The sequence below is a fragment of the Mesoplodon mirus genome (genome assembly GCF_964341445.2).
Source record: "Mesoplodon mirus genome assembly, chromosome: 19".
Classification (NCBI taxonomy): domain Eukaryota; kingdom Metazoa; phylum Chordata; class Mammalia; order Artiodactyla; family Ziphiidae; genus Mesoplodon; species Mesoplodon mirus.
Window position 1 is genome coordinate 56,679,248 of NC_138995.1, and position 25,623 is coordinate 56,704,870.

Consider the following 25,623-nt stretch of genomic DNA (forward strand, 5'->3'; position numbering starts at 1 on the left):
TCACCCTGGAGATTTTAAAGACCCTCGAGAAAAGCCATGTGGGGGGCTGGTTCCCCTGGGGCTTCCTCCCATCCCCCGACTGCCTGATCCTCTGGAGCGTCCCCGACGTCTGCAAAGATGTGGATTTGGACGTCCTCGTGGAAGCCTTGAAGCCTGTGGGGACCTTTAAGAAGATCGGCAAGGTGTTTCGGCGGGAGGAGGACTCCACAGTGGGGATGCTGCAGATCGGGGAGGACGTGGACTATTTGCTCATCCCCCGCGAAGTCAGGCTGGCGGGAGGCGTCTGGAGGGTCATCTCCAAGCCCGCCACCAAGGAGGCGGAATTTCGGGAGCGGCTGATCCAGTTTCTGGAGGAGGAAGGCCGCACCCTGGAGGATGTGGCCCGCATCATTGAGAAGAGCACCCCGCATCCACCCCAACCCCCCAAAAAACCCAAGGGGCCCCGGATGAGGAGAGTCCAGCAGATGGTGACCCCACCTCCCCGGCTGGTCGTGGGCACTTACGACAGCAGCAACGCCAGTGACAGCGAGTTCAGCGACTTCGAGACCTCCAGAGACAAGGGTGACAAGGGCCACAAAGGCACGGGGCGTGGCAGGAAGGTGCGCAAAATGCCTGTCAGTTACCTGGGCAGCAAATTCCTTGGGAGCGACCTGGAGAGCGAGGATGATGAGGAACTGGTGGAGGCCTTCCTCCGGCGAGGGGAGAAGAAGCCCAGCATGCCACCAGCCCGCCGCCGGGTGAATCTGCCAGTGCCCATGTTTGAGGACAACCCGGTGCCCCAGCTGTCCAAAGCGGACAGGTGGCGGGAGTATGTCAGCCAGGTGTCCTGGGGGAAGCTGAAGCAGAGGGTGAAAGGCTGGGCACCGAGGTCCAGCCCAGGGGTGGGCGAAGCCTGGCAGGCCTCTACCAGGTTGGAGAGGGATGGCGCATCAGTGCCACGCAGCGCCAGCCTGGGGGATAATGTGGGAAATGCAGGAGATGGGCAGGTGCCTGAGAGCCCCCCAAGACGGTGGAGGCCTAAGATCAACTGGGCCTCATTCCGGCATCGCAGGAGAGAGGAAGCAGCAGCCAGAGCTCAGGGGGCAGAGGCTGTAGATGAGCAGAGAGTGGAGGCTGTGGGTAATCAGAGGGTGGAGGCTGTAGATAATCAAAGAGCAGGGGCCATAGCTGTCCAGAGGGCAGAGGCTGTGGATAATCAGAGGGCAGAGGCCATGGCTGTCCAGGGGGCAGAGGCTCTGGACAATCAGAGGGCGGAAGACCCAGCTGTCCAGAGGGTAGAGGATGCAGATAATCAGAGGGCAGAGGCACCAGCTGTCCGGGGAGTTGAATCCTCAGCTGCTGGGAGGGCCCTAGGGGTCACCCCAGGATCTAGGACCCGGAAACAGGTCAAGACAGTGAGGTTCCAGACCCCTGGACGCTTTTCATGGTTTCGAAAGCGCCGGAGAGCCTTCTGGCACACTCCCCGGTTGCCCACCCTGCCCAAGAGAGTCCCCAGGGCAGGCGGGGCTAGGAGCCTCAGGGTCCTGAGGGCTGAGGCCAGAGCAGAGGCAGAGCACGGAGAGCAGGAAGACCAGCTGTGAGGAGAGGGCAGGGGGGCCACGGAGGACCTCACCACCTGCCACAGTATGGGCCGCTGAGGGTGTGTCCCTAACTCCGACACTTGGACAGAGATGCTATCTCCACACTTGAAAATGGAGGTACAGCAAGGGCCTGGCAGTGCCCCACACATCTCCATCCAACACCCCTCTCTTTTCTTGTTAAAATTGTGTCTCTCGTGCATTGATTTAATTGTTTTTCACGTGGCTTGTGGGATCTTAATTCCTGGACCAGGGATTGAACCTGGGCCCGGCAGTGAAAGAGCCAAATCCTAACCACTGGACCACCAGGGAATTCCCCATGCATTGATTTTTAAAATATAGACTCTCTAGTAACCCAAGGAATGTAAATAAAAAAACCCATACAGCGGGTTCGGGTTCGCATCACCCATGATTTTAACTTCTTCATATGCAATTCTAGGTGCTCAGCTTGAAAAAGGGAGAGAGGTGAGGGAGAAATTCCTTCCTCTTCTTTTTCTTTGCCCTTTCGCCTGCACACTTAAACTGCCTCCTGGAACTTAAAAAGAGGGTGCAGGTCAACATGCAAATAAAAGTGTTTACAAACTTATTTCTCTGCTGTGGATTCGGCAACTGAAGAATGCCCCAGGGTGATTTTGTCATACCCTTGTGACCCCTCCCCTCCCCCCCTCCATGATGGTGACTTGTGTTTAAGTCACTTTGCTTGCCATCCCCACACTCCCGGGTTCTGGAGGCTTGGTGGGTCCAGGGCCTGCAGTTTACATGCTTCGTCACATCTTGGCTACCAAGTACAGAATCAACATCTGGGAAACGTGGCCAAAACGCGGGTTCTGGAGCCCTTTGTGAATTGCCGTGAATTGCTGGTGCAGGCTGTGCGGCCCAGGAATCTGTTTTGATCAAGGCCCACAAACATCTCCTGGGGCAGCTTGGCTCCTGGACACACTGAAAAAACTTCATTGCCATAGGAACAGGGCAAAAGGTGGGTTGTGGTGTGGTAGTGAGCAGTATACTGTGACTGGCCCTTATAATCGGGAGACATCAGGTTGCTATATGCTGTGGGAGCTGGGGGACATTTCTCTGTGTTGTTTTGTGTCCCCTCACCCAACCTCACTGGGGGAAAAACAGCAAATGACCCTGCCCCCACCTCGATACAGGCAGGAGACAAGGGAATTCTTGGAGGGAGTTCTGAAGGTCACCTGGGTCCTCCTGAGGCTGCAGTCCTGGCCTGAGCTTCTTAGACCTGACTCGGTAGGGCTGTAGGGCTGGTGGGGGTAGGGGGGGCGAGAATATGCATTCCTAAGAAGTTCCCAGGAGACGTGGATGCAGCTGGTTTCAGGACCTTATTTTGAGAACTGCGGCAGCCTGGCCGAAAGTTCAAAAAACAGGCGGAGCTTTGAAGTTTCAAGGCAGTGGACCAGTGCCCCCGCACCTTTAGTGCTCAAGAAGGGCCGTCGTCCCCTTGATTTTAACCATCTGTCCCGGAGCGCCTCCTGGTCGGGACAGTGGGCGCACCCTGAGAGCCACCACGGCGCAATTTTAAGCATCGGTCTTGGAGCGCCACCTGGTGGATAAATGGGCCACGGCAACTCGCCTGAGTTGACGCTACCTCCTCAGGCCTAGTTGTAGCGGGGCGGAGCGTCCTGGCTTGGGGCGGGGCCTACAATAAGGAAGGCGGGGCCTCGTAGGCAACAGGCTTTGAGGAACCGAATAGAGGGAAAGGGTTGTTGTTTTCTGTTTCTGGAGCCCTGGCTTCTTCCTCCAGGCCGTTCTAGGACCAGGTCACATCCCCGGGAGTCTCAGGGGGCCCCTGTCTCCGTTTGAGCAGACCGAGGGGTGGGACAGCTTCCTCCTAGAGGTCCCAGGAAGGGGAGGGGCACGCTCCCGACCTGTCTGCTCGCCTCGACCCCAGGGACCTCTGCACGCTCACAATCTAAACTCTAGTAACGTGGAATCCAAATAGACGGCCACCCCCGTGAAGGCAGGTGGCCTGTTTTGGAGACACGGTCTCCTCTACGCTTAGCAGGGAATCCTGGCACCTGAGCGGTCAAGGGTTACACACGAATAAACCCCAATCACCACAGCCCTGGCTCGGGGCTTTTGCTCGGGCTGTTCCTGCCTCCTGAGAGCGCTTCCCTTGGGGATCCGCCGGCCGTACCCCTCCCCTCCAGCGCTGAGGGGAGTCAGCCCACGGGAGGTGGGGTGGGGGACAGCTGGTGGGACGTGCAGGGGGAGCCACAGGCCCGTGAAGGAGCACTGCCTGGTACTGCAGAGAAAATCCAACACTCTGTATATGAATTGTCCCAAACTGAAAATGTCGCAAATAATTCCCACTCTTTGAAAACACCGTGCAGGCTGAGTGACAGATTCAGTTTCTGGGCACCAGCAGGTGGCTTTGGCCTTGAGGAGCAGGTGCATTTGTACCAGCTACACTTCAGATGGGCAGGGCAGGTGTGGGTCTCTCTCTTCCTTCCCCTCCTTCCTTGATCCTGGTCACCAGAGCCCCGCCCCTCCCTTTCCCTCCCCCAACTCTTTTCCCCTCCCCCAGGAGCAACCCCTCTGCCTCTCAGGCTTCTCTTCCTGGAATCATCTCCTCCCCCAGCAGGGAGGTTCAGCCTTCCTGACTGAAGGCTCAGCTACATCCTGACACCCCCGCGCAGCTGGGTGGCCGAGCCTCCATCACAGAGCCCGGCCCCCATCAGATTGGGGTGGAGGACAGGGGCACAGAGACGCTGGCCAGAAGCATAGTCTGGAAAGAATGGGGCTCTACGAACAGCCAGAAAGAACTCACTGGCACTGCTGGCCTCCCCCGGTGCCCGGTGTCCACGGACACGCTCACCCCTGGGCTAACGCGGGAGACCCAAAGACAATCCCTCTGGGGGGGCCCTGAGACCCCGTCCCATCACCTAAGGCTGCTGCCTCCGCGGGCGCCCGTTACACTCTTCCTTCTTCCATGGGACTCGCTCGCGCCACCTGCAAAGGAGGGACTGAAAGGACAGGGGAGCGAGCGGTGGGCGGGCGCGCACTTTAGAGCTCAGAGCCCACGGTTCAGTGGTTGCCGCCTCCGCGGCGGGGAGGGCCGAGGGGCGGAGCTGGGGCCCCACCGGCAGCTGCAGCTTCGCCTTGGCCTTAGCGGCACATGGAGGGCAGCCTCTTGCCCCGACCAGCCTTCTTCCCACGCGTGGACTTGGAGCCGGCGGGCGGCAGAGCCCTGGGCTGGCCGCCCTTGGCCTGCGCCCCAGCGCCCGCGCGCCCCTTCCTGTTCTTGCTTCCCGCCGCCTCGTCCTGGGCTTCCGTCTCGGGAGGGATGCCCAGCCCGCCGGGGCCGCCGCCTCCCCCTCGGGTTTTGCGGGTCCCCGACGGGGCGGGAGCCGCTGCCCAGCCCGCCCGACCCAGGGCCCTAAAGGCCGGGCGGGCTCGCTTGGCCCGGGGCTTCCTGGACGCGCGGTCCTCGGGCTCCGACTCCTCGCTCTCCATGTCCTCCGACGTCTCCTCCGATTCCCTGTTCGCGCGGGCCGCCCGCAGCGCCAAGACCTCCCCCAGGTTGCCTTTGGCGCATCTGAACCTCCCGCCCTGCCAGGCCTTTTCCTTTTCTTCCTGCGTCACCTCAGCCACCTCCTGGACCGCCAGGAGCACCACTAGCTCCAGGAGGCCGCTCTCATCTTCCTCGTCCTCGCCCCAGCCCGCCAGCGGGCCACCGGGAGCCTTCTTCCCTTTGCAGGTGGTCTGAGGCTCAGCCACGGTGGAGATGCATCCCAGCAAGTGAGCGCCGTCTTTGGCCTTCCTCAGGACCACGGCGTCCACCTGGCGGCCTGCCTCCTCCACCTTCACTCGGGTTCCGGAAGTGTCCTTGGCCATCATAGACAAGACCTCGGGCAGGGCAGCTTTCTTGTCGCTCCAGCCCAGCAACTAGATCACAGAAGCGATTTTCAAACATCTCGTCGCCGGCGGAGTGGTTCGCGGGGCCTGTACAAGCCACAATGGCCACAAACTCAGGAATGTCCACCCCCTCTCTTTCTTGATCCCCGTTTTCCTGAGAGTCGCTTTGGGAGGCGTCGCTGCCCATGGTCTCCTCGTCCGACGCGTCTCTCACTGCGAGTAGGGCCACTAAGTCTGGAATTTCGCTCCGGTCTTCTTTGATGTTCAGGCTGATCGACTCAGCCCCAGGGGGATCTTTCTCCATCTTCCTCTTCTTTGCTTTGTCCGTCACCGTTGCCAGGGCCAAGAACTCGCCGGGACCGTTCCATCATCTCCTTCCCTCTGGAGGGCCCACTTCCTAACAAGCTCCTCCTTCGCGGCGGGCTGGAGGGTGGCGTAGAGCGCGCTCTGTTCGCCATCCCCGCTCAAGTCCTCCTTGGCCATCTCCTCGATCGTGATACCCAGGCTCTAGTCGGAAGAGTCTTGGGATTCCCGCTCCCCGACGTGGATGGCCGCCCTCCACGCCCCACTTCTTGCTCTTCTGGTCAACCTGCTGCCTCTGGTTCTGTTTCTGCGACCCCGACGGCCCCTCCTAGCATCTTTGGCTGCACCAAGAGGGGGCCAGCCTCCCTGACCCCCGGCTCTGACCCCAGAGCCAGGGTCTTCGAAGCGGGGGGGCGGGGAGTGGGCGTGTCCCCGGGGGCCCTGGCCACTGCGGCCCGTGGGGGCCTTTTATCCAGCAGCAAGCGTTTCATCTGCCTCAGGACTCTGGCGCCCTCCGCGCTGTCCTTGCACAGAACCCTCCAGACGCCGTCCTTGCCCGGGATCTCCTTGGAGATGGCACCGTGATTAATGCCCTTCACAAACTCCACCAGGGAGGCCTTGGCCTTCTCGTCCCTCATGGCCCGCGTGTTCCGCAGCCTGAACTTGCCCAGGGGCAGCAAGGCCGGCTTCAGGACGGCTTCGATGGCTGTCTGCCCCAGGTCCTCCGGGATGCCGGTGACCAGCAGGGCCCTGTGCACGTCCACGGCCAGCCCCCTGCACCAGTCCCCCAAAAGGTTCATGGCCACGGTGCCGCCACTGGCGCTGATTGCGGAGCAGGAGGGAGCCCGAGGCAGACGTGGGCTGCGGTCCCCTGTGCAAATGCCACTCTGGAACAGCGCCACGGGGCTTGGAGTTCAGGTTCAGGTGAATGTGGCAAGGCTCGGGGTCCAGCTGCCCCTGGGCGGCAGCGTCAGCCTTTCCCGAGGCCCCTCCCCACAGGGGTCCTAGCATCCGCAAGAAGCTTACGAGTCAAACCCAGGGGTGCCACCGGCCCGGCCCCTCCGCCCTTTGTTCCTGACAGAGGCTGAGTGACACCGCGGCGCCCGGGACAGGTGCTGGAGAGGGCGGCGCCGTGGGCCCCCGGAGCGGCGCGGGTAGGGGCGCCACGCTCGCCTGCCTGCGGCCGGGTCTGGCCTTGCACCGTCTGCTCAATCTCAGCAGTTCCGGGCGACGGGTCTGCTCCGCCCTGCGCCTGCGCACACGGGCTAGCCCCGCCTCCCAGCTGCACCCCATCTCCATGGCAACAGTGCGGGCTGGAGCAGGGGTCGGAGTTGGTGGGGTCTGAGGGGTCGGCTCTGGACGAGCCTGAGGAACGGAAGACTCAGGGGGTAGGATCACCATTAGTGATGAGCCCCAAAAGGCCATATTCACAGGGCGTGAAACAGCAGTCCGGGGGCTCCGAGCTCCTTCAGGGGATAGAGGCCTTCTTTCGGTAAGGACCGGCTTCCTGCAGGGTTGTAATTCCCTTCCACAGTGTAGGTGGAGTTCAGGATACAGAGACGTAAATCAAGGGCTATGAGGGGGAAAAAGTGGTGGTGGGGAATCCCCTGGCGGTCCAGTGGTTAGGACTTCGTGCTTCCACAGCAGGAGGCACGGGTTCGATCCCTGGTCTGGGAACTAAGATCCCGCAAGCGGCGCGGTGCGGACAAAAATAAATAAATAAGGAAAAAAGCCTATGGCCTCCCACGGTGGAACCAGGACTCACTCAGAGTTTTCAGGCCTCACTCAGTGGGGACGGGCTTCAATAAGGGTACACAGGCCTCAGCTGTGAGGTGCGGGCATCATTTGGGGTCCACAGCCCTCACTGATGGGGTACGGGCCTCGTTCAATGAGGCCTCGCTCTTGCAGATGTTTCTGTAGCCATAACGATGAACGTGCAATTCACCGTGTTGTTTTGTTTTGTTTTGGTTTTTGCGGTACGCGGGCCTCTCACTGCTGTGGCCTCTCCCGTTGCGGAGCACAGGCTCCGGACGCGCAGGCTCCGGACGCGCAGGCTCAACGGCCATGGCTCACGGGCCCAGGCGCTCCGCTGTGTGTGGGATCTTCCCGGACCGGGGCACGAACCCGTGTCCCCTGCATCGGCAGGCGGACGCTCAACCACTGCGCCACCAGGGAAGCCCCACCGTGTGTTTTTGTACACAGTTTCTGTACGTGTATGATCCTGAGATCAGACGTGAATTCTGCAAGAAGGCATTTCCGCTGACTGGGTCCGCAGGCCGGGACAGGTGGATATCGTAGCTACTCTAAATACACATCTGCATCACCATCCTTTATAAACCTCCCCCACCTGCAACTGTGTGTAAATCAGGCGCTGTGGTCCAGCTATTGAGTTTCTACTGCTGCTCGCTGCCCTCGCATCGACTCTGGGAAGGTCCCTGGGCTTCTCTACGCCTCGGTTTGCTCCTCTGTGAAATGGCGATAACCATTAACCGTACCTCATAGGATCCTTAGGGGGATGAAAGGTGATGATCCATGAAAGCCCTTGGAACAGAGGTTGGCTCAGAGTTGGTGCTCCATGAACGATGGCTATGGGACTTCTTTCTTGAGAACTTATCATGATATAATCATTTAACATAAATATATTAATTTAATTGTTAAATAAGTATATAAAGAAGGAACCCCAACACTTCCTTTTTTTTTTTAACGTAGGAAGAGTTTATTGCAAGGTTACCATGGAAACTGGGCCTAGGGCAAACCAAACTGCTTACTCACTCTCCTACCTACGCCCTTACAGCTCTTATTTTCCCTGCTTTCCTCTTTTCCTTTCGCCCTCCTGGTCCCCAAATGGATGTTATCCTTCTCTCTAGAGCAGCGTTGTCCGATAGAAATATAATGCGAGCCCCCAAGGCAAGCCACATGCAAAATGTTAAGTTTGCTAACGTCCACCTTCAATAAATAAAAAACAGGTGAAATGAATTTTAAGAACAGATTTCATTTTTTGTATAAATTTGTTTACTTACTTTTGGCTGTGTTGGGTCTTCGTTGCTGTGTGCGGGCTTTCTCTAGTTGCGGCGCCACAGGCTCAGTTGCTCTGCGGTATGTGGGATCTTCCCGGACCAGGGTTTGAACCTGTGTCCACTGCATTGGCAGGCAGATTCTTAACCACTGCACCACCAGGGAAGTCCTGGCTACAAGTTCTTTGACCGCCATCTGGAAGCGGCGTCCACATACCCTTTTCTTGAATCTGAATCTGGACATGCTGTGACTGCCTCAACAAGTATGGCAGAGGTGATGCTATGTGTCTCCCAAGGCCAATTATAAAAGCCTTTTGCCCATTTCTCTTGGAATATTTGCTCTCGAGACCCCCCCTCCCAGGACATTCCTGCTTGAAACTTAACCTCCATGCTGTGAGGAAGCCCGACTCCCATGGAGAGACCAATGGAGGTGCTCAAGTCAACATCTCCAGCTAAGCCCAGTTTTCAAGTCATCCCAGACCAGGCACCAGACATGACTGATGAAGCTTCCAAATGATTCCAGACCTTAGCCATTGGAGTCACCCCAGCTAAGGCACCAGACGTTGTGGAACTGAAAAAAAGCCATTCCCCATTATTCCCTTTCATTATGCTGACCTACAGATTCCATGAACATAATAAAACATTTTTGTTTTATGCCAATGAGTTTAGGGTGGTTTGTTATGCAGCAAAAATAACCAGCACACACCCATCCCATCCTTACTGCTTTGGACAGGTAACTAACCTCTCCGTGCCTCCACTTTTGTCCCTGAAAATGGGGATCATGTTCTCTTAGCGTCGTCAGGAAGATAGGAGAGGTTGTGGCGTGCTCGTGCCCAGCGAATCCCCGCAGCACTCAGCAAGTCCTATTGAGGTTATGAATCAGCGGCCGGTCACTTCCAGATCACCCACAGCTGACCATGACCGCAATGGGGGCAGCTTGCGTAGAGACCACTGCGAGCCCCAAGACCGTGTACCGTCCCCATGCGGTGCCTCGGGCCCCTAATGATCTGTCCCAGCTCACCCTGGCCTCTCCCCGTCCCTCGCTCCTCCACACCCAGTTTTCCCCTCCCTTCCCCTTCCCCCAGAGTTTGCGGAGACGGCAAAGAAGGGGTCCGCTCACAGACCTTGGAGTCACACGGACGTGACTTGAGTCAAGCCAGATCGCCTGGGTTCAGATTCCAGCTCTGTGTGACTCTGACAAGTCATCTGCCTTCTCTGAATCCGTAAAATGTGCACAGTAAGAGCACCTAAACTTGTGTTTAAGTCATCAGAGCGCATGTATTGAGATATATAAATAATAGCTATTGTTGTTCTTGCTGTTAGTGTTGAACCCCAGCACCCCACTTCAGAGCTGAATCAACTTAAGCAAATTATTTCGCCCGCGCACTTGAGCGTTAGGGAAGCGCCTTCGCAGGTGCGTCTTTAAGTAGCGGCCCTGGAGCGCCGCCTGGTGGTCAATGCGGGCGCCGCAGAACTTCATCTACTGCGCGCGGAGCTCCCCACTATTCCCTCCCCGCGGTTCTGGGACCTGGTACATCCCTGAGACGGGGGAGAGTGTTGAGGGAGGGGGTCCCAGGTTCGGGTATCGGATCTATCTCCTCGCGCCGCCCCCCCACAAACTGAAGGGGCTGGTGTTGGAGGTTTGCTAGATTCAAGGTGTGACATCAGGCTCGTGTCAGCCCGTACCACGATCACACTAACACACACAAAACACACACTGGCTCACACACACTCACTTGCATTCACACAAAGTGACACTGACACACACTTGGACTGAGCTACTCTATTCCCTCCTACAAACGTACACACACACACACACACAATTCGCACACACCCAGAGACATACACAGATACCCATTCACTGACACCCCGAGACTCACCCCACCTACATCCACAGAAAGACACACACAGCCCTAACAAATGAAACACATAGATACACTACACATGCCTCAGCCCGAAACAGAAACACCCACATCCTCATCTATAACACGTGAACAAAACCACCAACTCCACAAGGAGACCGCCAGAGAGCATGCAGGGACCAAGCGACGCCTCCCCCCTCGCCCACTCTCGCCCCGCTATTGGAGCCGGGAAGGTTGCTCCTGCCCATGGAGGGACAGATCCCACCCGGAGGGACCCACCAGATTCTCCTTCAGGCTCACCAAGGCCAACCGAACCTGCCCTGGGGTGCAGGGAGCTTGGACCTGCGGGCTGAGGGGCCGCCACCGCCACCCTGAGCTCTGTGTGTGGACACTGGCCTGGAGACTTGGGCCAGGTCCGTGGGAGCTGCCATCAGACTGCCAGACTGGGGAAGACTCCGAGGGAGGATGAGAGTCTGATCCAGCCCCACTCCCGCCCTTCCCAGTCATCCTCCACGTGACATCACAAACTTGACCCTGTCTCTCCTCTCCTCTAAACCTCTCTATGGCTCCCCAGTGCCCTCGGGAGAAAGCACAGTCTCCTCGCCTTGGCCTATGAGGCCCTGCATACTGCGGTCCCGCCCTCCTCCCGGGTCTCTTTCCAGCCTAAAGTATCCTGCTTCCGTGTTAAGCTCTACTCAGGAGTGTCCTATGACTGGCACCCCTCCGCCCACACACACACTAGGCTGTGAATCCCGGGAGGGCAGGGCCTGGGCTGTCGCAGTCACCGCTGGGTCTCCAGTTAGGTGGAAGCAGGTCCTGGGGGCATGTGTGTGGAAGGAAGGAAAGACGACAGGGAGAACGGAACGGAGGGAGAGAGGGAAGAAAGATCTTTAAAATTTAAACCTTTGGTCCATCTTTCTTCTCTGAGCCACGTCTCCCTGTGCCCACTAGAGGACGCTCTGACCCAGCAAATCCCTAAAGCAGCGACTCAGCCTGCTCTTCGTACAAAAAGGTATTACGATACTGAAGAGGATTAATACCAATAACCGCTACTGAAAGCCCTACTGCACCCCAGGACGTGTGCTAAACCCTCCACGTGCCTAAGCCAACACAGCAGCTCAAAGTATCGTGCAAAGGAGGAAAGTGAGGCTCAGAGATGTTGTTTAACTCTCCCAGCGTCACACAGCGCCTAAACTGCAGAGAAGCTTCCCACTCTGGCCTTGGAGACCCAACCGCCCTTTGCTCGTTGGCCACATCCCTGGTGTAACCAACTCACAATTCCCCGTGGACCTGGCCTTGCCTCTTCCCCCACTCGGCCACACCTCATTCCCCTCAGCTCTTCAGGTCTCCTGTCCTCCATCCAGCCGCTGGGGTCTTCATACACCAACCCCCTCAAAAACACTTCTTCCCTTTCCCTACTTCACAGAGGGTCACCTCCTCCCTTCAGACTCAGTGTCACCTGTTTCCGGGAAGCTGGCCCCAATCCAGAATCAGCTCCAGCTCTTCCGACCCACCTCCCCTGAGAATGCAGGCGTTTCCCTCCTAGCACCCGCTTCCGCTTCCGTATGTGACCACCGCTTCCGTATGTGACCACCGAGGCTCTGAGCTCCAGGAGGCAGAGCCTGCCTCGGTCATCACTGCTCCCAGCGACCTGCACAGGTGGGTCCCAGAACAGCCACTAGATAAAAACTGAATGAATGAGTGAATGAAGTCTCTGGGCGAGAATGACTTCAGTGAGCACCAGAAAGCGTGAACGCTCTTCCCCAACCAGTGTTCCAGAGATTCGACAACAGACACCCCCGGCCAAGGAGAGGGCCCCATACTCCCTTTCAGGCCCTCCCCCATCCAGGTACAGTGAGTCTCACTACTGCCCTTCACCCCCTGGGGACAGAATCGCCTGCTTTCCAGCCCAGTATCCACCCCCCACCCTCCCACCCCCGTCTCCTAAGTGATTTGCCTTCATTTCTCCTTGTGGCATCCCCTCCCTCACGTGGAGGGAGCCAGGTGGTTCCTGTGGGAATCACTAACCCTCACTCACCACTCCCCGAAGCCTGGCCAATCAAAGCACTCACTCCCTCTCCAGTCACTGTGATTGGTGCAGGGGCAGGCACATGACCCAGCCGATCCAATGGGAGCTGGTCCAGAGTCTTTGGTTGAATAAATGAATGAAGGGGCCCTGGAACCAACCATGACTGAAGCTAATACAACCTGGACTTTATAGTAACATGAGCCAATGAATTCTCTTTTCTGCTTAATCCAGGACAACTTCCGTTTCTGCACTTGGAACTCAAAGTGTCCTGTGTAATATTTTCCCCCTAAAGCATTCTCCAAGCCCCCAAGAAGAAGGGGCACAGGGGCCTCTCAGTACCCTGCCAGACATTACCTCTGGCTCGAAGTGCTGGAGCAGGACTTGAGGGGACCAGGGAAAGGTCTTCCTGACTTCTCAGACCTGGCACCCTCACCTGCCATAGGTTCCTGAGGCTTTTTGCCTCATTCCTGGGGCCCCAGGTCTCATGCCAACAGGGAACCAGTAAAGGCGGCCTTGCTGCCCTGGAAGAAGACCCAATGGCAGGAAAGTTCTCAGTCAGTGTTTGCTGGATGGGCCCACGCTTGCGCAGACTGGCAGCTCAGCCATCAGATGGGCTGAGGAGAAAGGAATCTCTGATTTTATCTCTAATAGTTTGCCCAGATGGAAGGAGGGAATGAACGAATGTCATTACCTGGGGCTCATCCTGCAGCCTGGGGCCTGGGTCACCACCACAGTGTGTCCAGGTCCCAAGTGAGGGGGAGGGGGAGGGGAGGGAAGGCGAGGGGGAGGGGAGGGAAGGCGAGGGGGAGGGGAGGGAAGGGGAGGGACAGGCCCTAAGGCTTGAAGGGGCAGTTCTGGAGGTGTCATGGGCTGCAGCCCTGGATCACAATGGGGCAGCGCTTGGGGTGTTAATGCGGCAGTTATTGAGATATCATTCAAGTGGCCCCCTGGGGGTCACTATGATATGATGATTTGCAGTGGCCGCAGGCCCATGCCATGAGCAGGCCTTGCCCTCTGAGCACCCCACTTGCTCTGATCTACAGAGAAGGTCCCACCGCGGTCCTGGTAGCTGTGGCTGCCCAGAGGGCTGTGAAACCCGGACAGCAGTCGTGCCCCTGAACCAGGCCTGGCCCACTGCTCGGGCTCAGCCTCCATCTAACGCAGCCACCTCGAGGCCCTTAGCCCCACCGGGACACTGACCTGCCACTTGCACTCCCATCCCCAGCCTCAGCTTCAGTCCAGACCCCGCCTCCTGGCCCTAGCCATCAAACTCACTCCAGACCCGGAGTAACCCCGAGTGAGGGCTGGTCACCCCCCATTAAGGCCTGGTCCTCCTGAGACTTGATCCGCGAGTGAGTGGGACTGAGTTTTCTGTGTGAGGCCTGCCCAGTGAAACCACAAGGCGAATATTCTCATTTTCATTGGGTTCCTCAAAACAAATGCTCAGACCCTGGCAACAGCCTAAAAGCGGTTGTCATGGAACTGGCAGTAGCCAGTGGGGGAAGGAGAGGTGCCGGTGCCCGGGAGCCAAAGCCTGCTGCCCACTCTGATGTAGATGCGAAAAAACTGGCAGGACGAAGGGGGAGGGTGTGTGTGTCACACTTGGCTGGAGTGGGAGGGAGAGTAGTGATCCGTCACCCAGGAGGCCCATACTCATGCAGGGGGCTGGCTGTGGACGCGCACAGGGCCCTGCTGGTCACCAGCATCCCGGAGGACCTGGAACAGGCAGCCATCGAAGCCGTCCTGCAGCCAGCCTTCCTGCCCCAGGGCACGTTCAGGTTGAGGAACATGAGGGACGTGAGGGAGGAGAAGGCCAAGGCTGCCTTCATGGAGCTTGTGGCGGACATTAATCACGGTGCCATCCCCAGGGGGATCCCGGGCAAGAACAGTGTCTGGAGGGTTCTGTGCAAGGACATGAGAGTCCTGAGGCAGATGAAACTGTCCTGAGGCAGCTTGCTGCTGCATGAAAGGCTCCCACAGGCCGCAGTGGCCAGGGCCCCCGGGGACTCATCTGCCAATTCAGAGACCCAGGCCGCGTTCCTGGTGCAGCCAGCAAGGCTAGCAAGGGCAGTGGGGGCAGGGGTGGGGTCACAGAAATAGAGCCAGAGACCAAAAGAGGGGCCGAGGAGGACCGCCATTTACCTCTGCAAAAAAGGAGCTGAAGGATTCTTCCATCAGAGCCTGGGCTTCGAGATCGTGGAGGTGGAAGAGGAGGACTTGGGCAGGGATAAATGACAATGCCAGTGCGCTCTACGCAACACTCCAAACGGGTGCAAGGAAGCCCTGCAGAGAGACGTGGATGAGGCAGACAGTCCCCATGGAGTTCTTGGCCCTGGTGACCGTTTTGGACAAAGCCAAGAAGAAAGTGACAAAGAAAGAGCCCCCCGATGTGACCAGCTTGAGCATCACAGAAGCCAGGAGCAGCATCTGCAACACGGTGGCTCTCATGGTCATGAGGGACACACCTGATGAGATGCTCAAGGGCAGTGATGCTTCAGGAGGTGAGTCCGAGGAATGAGGTAACCAGGTCACCAGAAGGGCATGGAGAACCCCGAGTTCTAGACATCTTGGCCTACAGGAAGGATTTCATCAGACATCAAAACCTGCAGGGAGACGTTGAAAATAGCTTCTGTGATCCAGTCGCTGGGCTGGAGCGAAAAGAAAGACAAGAAAGCTGCCCTGCCCGAGGTCTTGTCCGTGATGGCCAAGGACACTTCCGGAACCCAAGTGAAGGTGGAGGAGGCAGGCCGCCAGGTGGACGCCGTGGTCCTGAGGAAGGCCAAAGACGGCGCTCACTTGCTGGGATGCATCTCCACCGTGGCTGAGCCTCAGCCCACCTGCAAAGGGAAGAAGGCTCCCGGTGGCCCGCTGGCGGGCTGGGGCGAGGACGAGGAAGATGAGAGCGGCCTCCTGGAGCTAGTGGTGCTCCTGGCGGTCCAGGAGGTGGCTGAGGTGACGCAGGAAGAAAAGGAAAAGGCCTGGCAGGGCGGGAGGTTCAGATGCGCCAAAGGCAACCTGGGGGAGGTCTTGGCGCTGCGGGCGGCCCGCGCGAACAGGGAATCGGAGGAGACGTCGGAGGACATGGAGAGCGAGGAGCCGGAGCCCGAGGACCGCGCGTCCAGGAAGCCCCGGGCCAAGCGAGCCCGCCCGGCCTTTAGGGCCCTGGGTCGGGTGGGCTGGGCAGCGGCTCCCGCCCCGTCGGGGACCCGCAAAACTCTAGGGAGAGGCGGCGGCCCCGGTGGGCTGGGCATCCCTCCCGAGACGGAAGCCCAGGACGAGGCGGCAGGAAGCAAGAGCAGGAAGGGGCGCGCGGGCGCTGGGGCGCAGGCCAAGGGCGGCCAGTCCAGGGCTCGGCCGCCCGCCGGCTCCAAGTTCACGCGTGGGAAGAAGGCTGGTCGGGGCCAAGTGCCGCTAAGGCCACGGCGAGGCTGCAGCTGCCGGTGGGGCCCCAGCTCCGCCCCTCGGCCCTCCCCGCCGCGGAGGCGGCAACCGCTGAACCGTGGGCTCTGAGCTCTAAAGTGCGCGCCCGCCCACCGCTCGCTCCCCTGTCCTTTCAGTCCTTCCTTTGCAGGTGGCGCGAGCGAGCCCCACGGAAGAAGGAAGAGTGTAACGGGCGCCCGCGGAGGCAGCAGCCTTAGGTGATGGGACGGGGTCTCAGGGCCCCCCCAGAGGGATTGTTTTTGGGTCTCCCGCGTTAGCCCAGGGGTGAGCGTGTCCGTGGACACCGGGCACCGGGGGAGGCCAGCAGTGCCAGTGAGTTCTTTCTGGCTGTTCGTAGAGCCCCATTCTTTCCAGACTCATGCTTCTGGCCAGCGCCTCTGTGCCCCTGTCCTCCACCCCAATCTGATGGGGGCCGGGCTCTGTGATGGAGGCTCGGCCACCCAGCCGCGCGGGGGGTGTCAGGATGCAGCAGAGGGGTTGCTCCTGGGGGAGGGGAAAAGAGTTGGGGGAGGGAAAGGGAGGGGCGGGGCTCTGGTGACCAGGACCAAGGAAGGAGGGGAAGGAAGAGAGAGACCCACACCTGCCCTGCCCATCTGAAGTGTAGCTGGTACAAATGCACCTGCTCCTCAAGGCCAAAGCCACCTGCTGGTGCCCAGAAACTGAATCTGTCACTCAACCTGCACAGTGTTTTCAAACAATGGGTATTATTTGAAACATTTTCCTTTTTAAAAAATATTTATTTATTTATTTTTGGCTGCATTGATTCTTCGTTGCTGCGCGCGGGCTTTCTCTAGTTGCAGCGAACGGGGCTACTCTTTGTTGCAGTTTTCAGGCTTCTCATTGCGGTGGCTTCTCTTGTTGCGGAGCACAGTCTCTAGGCGCGTGGGCTTCAGTAGTTGTGGCACGCAGGCTCAGTAGTTGTGGTGCGCAGGCTTAGTTGCTCCGTGGCCTGTGGGATCTTCCCGGACCAGGGCACGAATCTGTGTCCCCTGCATCGGCACGGGGATTCTTAACCACTGTGCCACCAGGGACGTCCTATTTGCAACATTTTCAATTTGGGACAATTCACATACAGAGTGTTGGCTTTTCTCTGCAGTACCAGGTAGTGCTCCTCCCATGGGCCTGTGGCTCCCCCTGCATGTCCCACGAGCTGCCCCCACATCCCGTGGGCTGACTGGCCCCTCAACGCTGGCCTGGTAGCCCCTGACTTAAGATGATAGGGTTCCCCAGTTTGCTGTCTGAGTAAATCAAAGGCCAGAGGGAACTCTGAGGGGGGACCTGTGAGGGGCTGAGGCTGGTCTGGGCCAGTGTCGGAGCTGCCCCAGGACCTGTCTTTAGAGGGGAGGAAATGCCCCCAGAAAGAAACCACAGCCTGGCCTTAGAGTACCCCCAAGTAACCTGGCCTGGTGCTGTCAGGGGTCAGCACGTGCTGTCCAAGTGAAGACACTTCCGGGTTGTGTCCGCGTCTGTGTGGTGACACGGGCACCAGCCCCCTCTGCCCATCGCAATGTTTTCTCTGAATCGCCATCTCCACCACAGCCCCTCCAGGTCCTCTTGTCCTGGGGCCATTTGTGTATCTGTGTCCAAGTTCCATCCCCAGGAGGTGAGGAACCCATTGTGCCGGGAGGGAGCCCTGCACATCTCGAGGGAGGCACAGGGGCCTGGGGTGGGGGTGTCCCCACAGCCCAGCTGGACTGTCCGAGCCCCACCTCAGGACACCCAGGGGCAGAAGCTGACTCAGGAGGTGCTGCCCCGGTCATGGTCGGAAGTGGCCCCCTCTGGGCTGCAGGGATCTCCCCGGGGACAGAGGGGAGCTGACCCTGGAAGAGGCCAGGTTGGACCTGGGGCTGGGGACGAAGCCCCTTCCTCCCCGGGAGGCTGAGGGACCTTGGGGGCCTGACCCTGGGCTGAGCAGCCTCCGGCAATGTGTGGGGTGGCGAGGCCCCACGTGTGACTTCTCCCTGTGTCACCTGGGATCCTGCAGTCAAGTGAGTTAAGCATCTGGCCTGGTATCTGGGTGCTCCGTGCAATGGGGGAGGGGAGCGTCTAAGGCTGGCTAACAGATGCCCACATGTCATGGCTGATGTGTGGCCAGAACACCCTGGAAATACCCTGTCTCTGTTTTACACCCAGTGTCCTTTGCTTCTTCAGTGCCTGGGCCCCCGCCTGGCCCTTAGCCCAGCATCATCTCATCCTGAGCAAGCCTTGGCCCAGCCCAGCCTTCTCAGGCCCAGAGCAGGGACTGGTTTGCAATTTGGAACCTAAGAAGCCCCACAGTCAAGGTTGATAGTCCACCCGGATCCCTGGTCCCTGGTCCCTGGTCCTTGCTCTAGCGGGGCTTTCAGCCAACATCCCTCTGCTGGCTGGATCCTGGGCATACTGGTTTTATATATTTTAATGTCCCTTCCTCCTCCAGCCATCTTCTCCAGAAGAAGCAGAGTTAGCAGAAAGGGCCAGTCTCCTTCCCAACAATTACCTGGACAGAGGAATCCAGTTGGATATGAGCCTCCCCAGCTGCAGCTATACACACTGACACTTTGGTAAACAACTAGTTAATCAAGAGGTCTGAAATTGGGTGGGCACAGAGAGTGGGAAAATTGAAACATTTAGGGGCTTCCCTGTGGTGCAGTGGTTGAGAGACCGTCTGCCGATGCAGGGGACACGGGTTCGTGCCCCGGTCCGGGAGGATCCCACATGCCGCAGAGCGGCTGGGCCCGTGAGCCATGGCCGCTGGGCCTGCACGTCCGGAGCCTGTGCTCCACAACGGGAGAGGCCACAGCAGTGAGAGGCCCGCGTACCGCAAAAAAAAAAAAATTGAAACATTTAAATTTTACTTCAATCACTACACCTATATGGACCACCTAAAATCATCCTTTTCATCCCTCATCTGATGAGAAGAAAGTTCATCTATCTTTTTTTTTTTTTTTGGCTGTGCTGCACGGCTTGTGGGAACTTAGTTCCCTACCAGGGATTGATCCCAGGCCCTTGGTGGTGAAGTCGCAGAGTCCTAACCACTGGATCACTGGGGAATTCCCATTATTCATCCTGTTTAAAATTCCATCCTTCTCCCCTCTCCTTCTCCAGCTCTGGCTCTGGGACTTGTGGTGGGCTGGGACACATCCTCATTTCTCCTCACCCCCCTCTTTCGGGCTCTGGCTCCTCATGTTGGAATGAGAGAAGGGAAATGCAGGGAGCATGTGTCATGATCAATGTCATGATCCTAGTTGATTTTGTGACATTCAGTTGCTGATGGTCTCATGAAGCGCAGGTGTGGATTCTCTGTGGGTGACTAGAGATGAAGGAGAAAATAATGAAACAAGGTAACAAACTGAGGAGGACAGATTATCTATCCCCCAGGAGGACAATCATCTTAACCCTTGGCTCCTGAGGTATAAAATTAACAGAGCATCTTCCCCAGGAACTAGGATGGGACACCCTAAAGAGTTTGTATTCATCACCTGTTGCCAGGTTGGAAATTGTCCCCAAACCTAGCAGTTTAAAATAACAGAGTCATATCTCACGGTTTCTGAGGGTCGGGAATCTGGGAGTAGCTTACCTGGGATGGTCTCTCATGAGTTTGCGGTCAGGATGTTGGCTGGGGCTGTAGTCATCACAAGGCTTGTATGGAGCCCGAAGACATGCTTCCAAGATGGTTCATTCCCATGGCTGTTGGCTGGAGGCCTCAGTTCCTCACCATGTGAGCCTCTCCATAGGGCTGCTTGAATGTCCTCACAGCATGGCAGCCGGCTTCCTCCAGAGTAGTGATTGCAGAGAGAAACAGCATAAGGAGGCCACAGAGCCTTATGTGACGTAGTCTCAGAAGTCATACAATGCCACTTCTGCCATATCCTACTGGTTAGGAATGATTCTCCAAGTCCAGACCTTACTCAAGGGCAGTAGAATTAAGCTCCACCTCTTGAAGGGAAGAGCATCAAAGAATTTTTGGTCATATTGTAAAATCACCACAGAGATCTTTATCATTTCTTGGCTCATTTTCTGCCAAACCCATAAAAATTAAAGCTGCATTTGCACAGGGGGAGAAATTGTTCCCTTGGTAGTTCCTGGGATTTTCTCCATTGTCCATCACAGCACGTGCTCATGCATATAAGGATTTGCTTGGAACTAAGAGGTAAAATGTATGTAATGGGCTCAGGGGAAAATTCCTTCATTTCTTAACAGCACCTCTGGTTACATAGGAATTCACAGTTTCTGTCCTGTCTAGGTCTAGGGAACATTGAGACAGATAGTGAAATTACAGCAGAGATTCATTACAGGGCAAAAAGGAATCCCAGTGCATCATTAGAAACATTTTCAGGGACAAGTTAAAGAATATTCAGCTAATAGTGATTTAAACATAGCAGGAAATCAAGCAGTGGGAGTTGCTGGGTTTGATTTAGCAGCTCAACAATGTGAATTTCAGAGTGTGCAATTTCCCTGGCTTCTCCTCATAGTCACAAAATGGCTGCAGCAGCTCCAGACATCATATTCATACACCATGTTCAAAGACAGGAAGTAGGGGAATGCAGAAAGCAGGAAATTTCTCCTCCTTAAGGGTAGGAAAGCCTTTTCCCAGAAGCCCCCAGCAGACCTCCTTTTATATCACTTTGACCAGTATGTGATCACATGGCTACCCTCCTGACAAAGGGTGGGGTTGATTAAGGTCAAGGAAGCTCTGTCTGACACCTGAATAAAATCCAGGTTTTGTTAGAAAGAAAGAGGGGCAAGGATAGCTTTGTGGATAGGCAGTAAACAGTATTTCATACATGTTCAGGTTATCTATTGCTGTATAACAAACTGCCCCAAAACTTCATGCCTTAAATCAACAAATATTTTGCACACATTCATCTCTTCTCCATGCGGCATTGGCTAGGGATACCTCTACTGAGAGCTAAGGATCCTCTTCTAAGATGCCTCACCCCTTTGGCTGGCAAGTTTGGGCTGACTGTCACCAAGAAAGCTATTCCTAATCAATACACATACCATGGAATGTGCTATACAAGTGCTTTCCATGCCTGATCTCATGGAATCTGTGCAGCACCCCTATAATGGAGTTACTATGATTTCCATTTTAATGAGGCCCAGAGAAGTTTAGAGCTTTCTGCATCATCACACAAAGGGTGCGTGTCAGAGCTGGGCTCTTTGAACCCAAACCTTCTGGGTTCCAAAGCCTCACCCATTAAGCTCAGTAATTCCCAGCTCTCTGGATGCACTCTGCCTCTTCCTGCCCCCTCCAGAAAGCACATGACAATGAAAGCGGAGCAGAGTGTGGTTGCTATAGAAACAGCTCTGAATCCACTCTGGTTTATAAAATTGAGCGCATCCCGTGCTGACTTGTACTGGGTTAGCACAGGTTACCTATGACCTGCTGGAGACACGTGGTGGGTGGCGGGGGCGTGTGGGGCTGCTTCTGACTCCCGACTCACTGCTGTGACTGTAGGTGTCGCTGTAACAAATACCCCGACATCTCAGCGGCTCGCGGCAGCAGAGGTTTGTTTCTCAGGCGTGTTGTTATACATCTGTGCAGTGGGCTGTGGATATTCCCCATTCTAGAAGCCTAAGGGGCAGCCCTCATTTGGGTGACTTATTCTGATGCTGGCAGGTCAATGGCCAAACCTGCAGCGTCTGTCACAGCTTCCGCTGGCATCGGTCACTCAGCACATCCCCTCACAGCGGGACCAAGGCAAATCACAAGCCGCCCTTGATTCTTTGGAGTCGCCAGCTACTTGGCGACAATCAAGAATGTGCACCCTCCTTAGAGGATCGGTGAACGAATGAACGAGAGAATAATCTAACCCTCCACCGTCACACAGCAAAGGCAAAACCTCTTCCCGTGGGGCTTTTGAGCTCTTGTCTCCTGCACTACTAGGCTGTGCACTTGTCAAGTTTGGGGATCAGATTGTCCTCAACTGAGCCCCTCGCTGCCCTGAGCCTCAACGTCCTCCTCTGTAAAATTCAGCCTCGGGTGTTCTTGTGAGGTTGGGCTGTGATCGTTCATGAAAAGCATTTAGTACAGCCCAGGGCACGAGATAAACCTAAGCCTTGGCTATGAGGGTGTTAGGAGCCGGAGAATGGGATGATGACTGGGTTTGGAGCGCCATCTGCTGGAAGAAGACATAACAGCAGGGCTGCCCAGGCCGGGGACCACTCTGCATCTCAGAACCTCATCTGTAACCATGACCTAACGATGATGCCAACATCGTGAGATTGCTTGAGGACTGATGGTGTTAATGCGTGTAAAATTACTAGAGTAATGGGATGAATTAAAGGTAAGTGCAAATTCTTTATCCTTCTCCCCATCTGGAGGTGGAGTTTATTAGAATGAAGTGCTAGTCACATTGAAGCTGCCCGCTTCTGCTTACTGACTTTTGGAACACTTGCTCTCAGGAAACTGTGTCGGAAGACCCAGCTGCCAAGTTTTGGGAAGGCCGAGCCACATGGAGAGGCTGTGGGTAGACGCTGCAGTTGAGAATCCCAGCTGAGGCACTAAGAGTTTGTTCCCTAAACTACACTATACCATTTGATGGAGGGTAAAGAACCCCACCCAAAACAGATCCTTTGTAGCAGAAGATTTAGATCTAATGGCTGAGGGAATCAAACACTACATATTTGTAATTTGGGCTTACTATGCCCCCAGGAAAGTGAGCAAATCCAGAAGCCTTTTGGGACTGTTCAAAGAAGGACTTCCCAAGAGTATAGGAGGAATGTATGGCTGATTAATAGAACAGTTTCCTGTTTTCCAACAGGAAACTTGGGTATATATGCATGGTGATGAATCACTCATCTTCTGGTGGAATTTTTTTTAATCCTTTTTTTTTTTTTTCCTGGCTGCACGCAGCATGTGGGATCTCAGTTCCCTAACCAGGAATCAAACCCGTGCCCCCTGCAGTGGAATCACAGCGTCCTAACCACTAGACCGCCAGGGAATTCTTGGAAATTTTAAAAAATAATTCTCAAGGACTTACATTCTGCATTGATTAGGACTATGGTTGAAGCTGTTGGCTGCAAGTTCCAAAGGTGCTGATGGGTGTATGTATTTGCTTGAGCTACCATAACAAAGCACGACAGGCTGGTGGCTTAAACAACAGAAATTAATTTTCTCACAATTCTGAAGGCCAGGAGTCTGAGATCAAGGTGTCAGCAGGGTTGGTTTCTTCTGAGGCCTCTCTCCTTGCCTTGCAGGCGGCTGGCTTCTCCCTGTGTCCTCACAAGCTCTGCCCGGGGTGTGTGTGTCTGTGTCCTAATTTCCTCTTCTTATACCACCAGTCCTATTGGATTAGGACCTTTTAATCCAATTTAGGCTCATTTAACTTAATTGCCTCTCTAAGCATCTTATCTCCAAATACAGTCACATTTGGAGGTGCTGGGGTTTAGGACTTCAACATATGAATTTGTAGAATGACACAATTCAGCCCATAACAAAAGGAAACTCTAGCCTGGAGAGACTGTTGACACAAGTATTTCCCAGGCAGGTGGGGGAAAGGTTCTGGTTAAGTTTCAAGAATGTAAGATCCGGGTCTTCCCTGGTGGCGCAGTGGTTGAGAGTCTGCCTGCCGATGCAGGGGACACGGGTTCGTGCCCCGGTCTGGGAAGATCCCACATGCCGCGGAGTGGCTGGGCCCAAGACCCATGGCCTCTGGGTCTGCGCGTCCGGAGCCTGTACTCCGCAACGGGAGAGGCCCGTGTACCACAAAAAAAAAAAAAAGAAAAGAAAAAAAAAGAATGTAAGATCCATACAAACAGGGACCAGTGCCTGATTGTTCACTGCTGAATCCCCAATGCCCTGCACTGTGTGTGGCACAGAGGAGAAAATAAATGGTCGTTGAATGAATGAATGAATGTATGAATGAATGAGAAGCTTGCCTATAAGAGGCCATTTTAACCCCACTGGTTTTGTGTTGATACCTTCTGGAATGTAACTCTTCACCCTGAGGCCATAGTTCCTACAAAGCGTGTTTCAAATGTTTGTAGTGAGAGGGGCTTCCCTGGTGGCACACTGGTTAAGAATCTGCCTACCAATTCAAGGGACACGGGTTCGAGCCCTGGTCTGGGAAGACCCCACAGGCCGCGGAGCAACTAAGTCCATGCGCCACAATTACTGAGCCTGTGCTCTAAAGCCCGCTAGCCACAACTACTGAGCCCACATGCCACAACTATTGAAGCCCACGCTCCTAGAGCCCATGATCCACACTGGAATGAGAAGCCCGCACACCACCACGAAGAGTAGCCCCCACTCACACACAGCAACAAAAACCCAAAGCAGCCAAAAATTAATTAATTAATTAATTTTAAAAAATTTGTGGTGAGAAACTTTATTCATTGCACATTTAAAAAATAAGAAATAGAATGCATCACTCCAGCTGGAAATATTTAACTCCCTGATTAAAGCATCACTAATCCTGTTATAATTAACTCACCTTGTCCAGAAAGTGGGAAGGGTCTCCTGGAGTTAAGAAACAGATCGGTGTGCTTTTTCTCCTTTTATAAGTTTATGTAAATAAAAGGAAAATAAAGTTATAGCAGCTTCATTTTCACATCAGCTACCTGGTCTCTGGATATCTGAGTTTGGGAGCTCTGCTCTAGTGCAATCTGGAGAGGAGCATGGATCAGCAAGGGGTCTTTTGGCTACAAGTTACAGATAGCCAAACTGACAGCAGACATAAGCAAAAAGGATATTTCTTAGCTTTTTAACTAAAATTTTGGAGGAAGGAGGCTTCTGGGTTTAATCAGTCAAGTATGTTATCAAGAACCTAGAATGTTTCTATTCCTCCACTTATTAGCTTTTGCCTTCCAGCTTGTTGCCTTATGGTTACAAAATGGCTGCCAAGCTCCAGGCATCACCTTTTCACACAACAAGCAAAAAACAGGGAGGTGGGGGTGATGAGAGAGTCCTTTCCTCTCATGCCTCTCCTCTTTTATCCAGCAGCGAAAATATTTCCCAAAAGCCCTCAGCACACTCATTGGCCAGAACTGGCTCACTGCATACTGCAGGGGAGTCTGGGAAAGAAGGGAGTTGGCTTTTTTTTTTTTTTTTTTTTTTTTTTTTTTTTTGCGGTATGCGGGCCTCTCACTGCTGTGGCCTCTCCCGTTGCGGAGCAACAGGCTCCGGACGGGCAGGCTCAGCGGCCATGGCTCAAGGGTCTAGCCGCTCTGCGGCATGTGGGATCTTCCCGGACCGGGGCACGAACCTGTGTCCCCTGCATCGGCAGGTGGACTCTCAACCACTGCACCACCAGGGAAGCCCCGAGAGCTGGCTTTTTTAGCTTTTATAGTATCACAGTAGTATGTGGGAAAGGGGCTGGAAGTGATTGTTAGATCAGCCAATCAACATTATTAACGACTGAGGCGAACTCATGCCCACCGAAAAAATAATTTTTATAAGTTTTTTTAAATAAACTTATTTATTTTATTTATTTATTTTTGGCTGCGTTGCGTCTTCATTGCTGCACACAAGCTTTGTCTAGTTGTGGCGAGTGGGGGCTACTCTTCATTGCGGTGCACAGGCTTCTCATTGCAGTAGCTTCTCT

General features: G+C 55.5%; 2 protein-coding genes across 2 annotated transcripts; one reads left to right on the forward strand and one right to left on the reverse strand.

Annotated features, from left to right (window-relative positions):
* The first annotated feature begins 200 nt into the window (after positions 1-200).
* Positions 201-1,778, forward strand: CCDC8 (coiled-coil domain containing 8). Its single transcript, XM_082606934.1, has one exon. The coding sequence runs from the start codon at positions 216-218 to the stop codon at positions 1,578-1,580; it is 1,365 nt and encodes a 454-aa protein (XP_082463060.1). The 5' UTR covers positions 201-215; the 3' UTR covers positions 1,581-1,778.
* A 2,922-nt stretch (positions 1,779-4,700) lies between these two features.
* On the reverse strand, positions 4,701-6,553 carry PNMA8B (PNMA family member 8B; the record flags this gene model as incomplete). The annotated part of the gene is given in 8 exon segments (XM_082605775.1): positions 4,701-5,480; positions 5,484-5,504; positions 5,506-5,813; positions 5,816-5,957; positions 5,961-5,986; positions 5,989-6,017; positions 6,019-6,103; positions 6,106-6,553. Coding segments are annotated over 8 exon segments (1,839 nt in total).
* Positions 6,554-25,623: the final 19,070 nt, after the last annotated feature.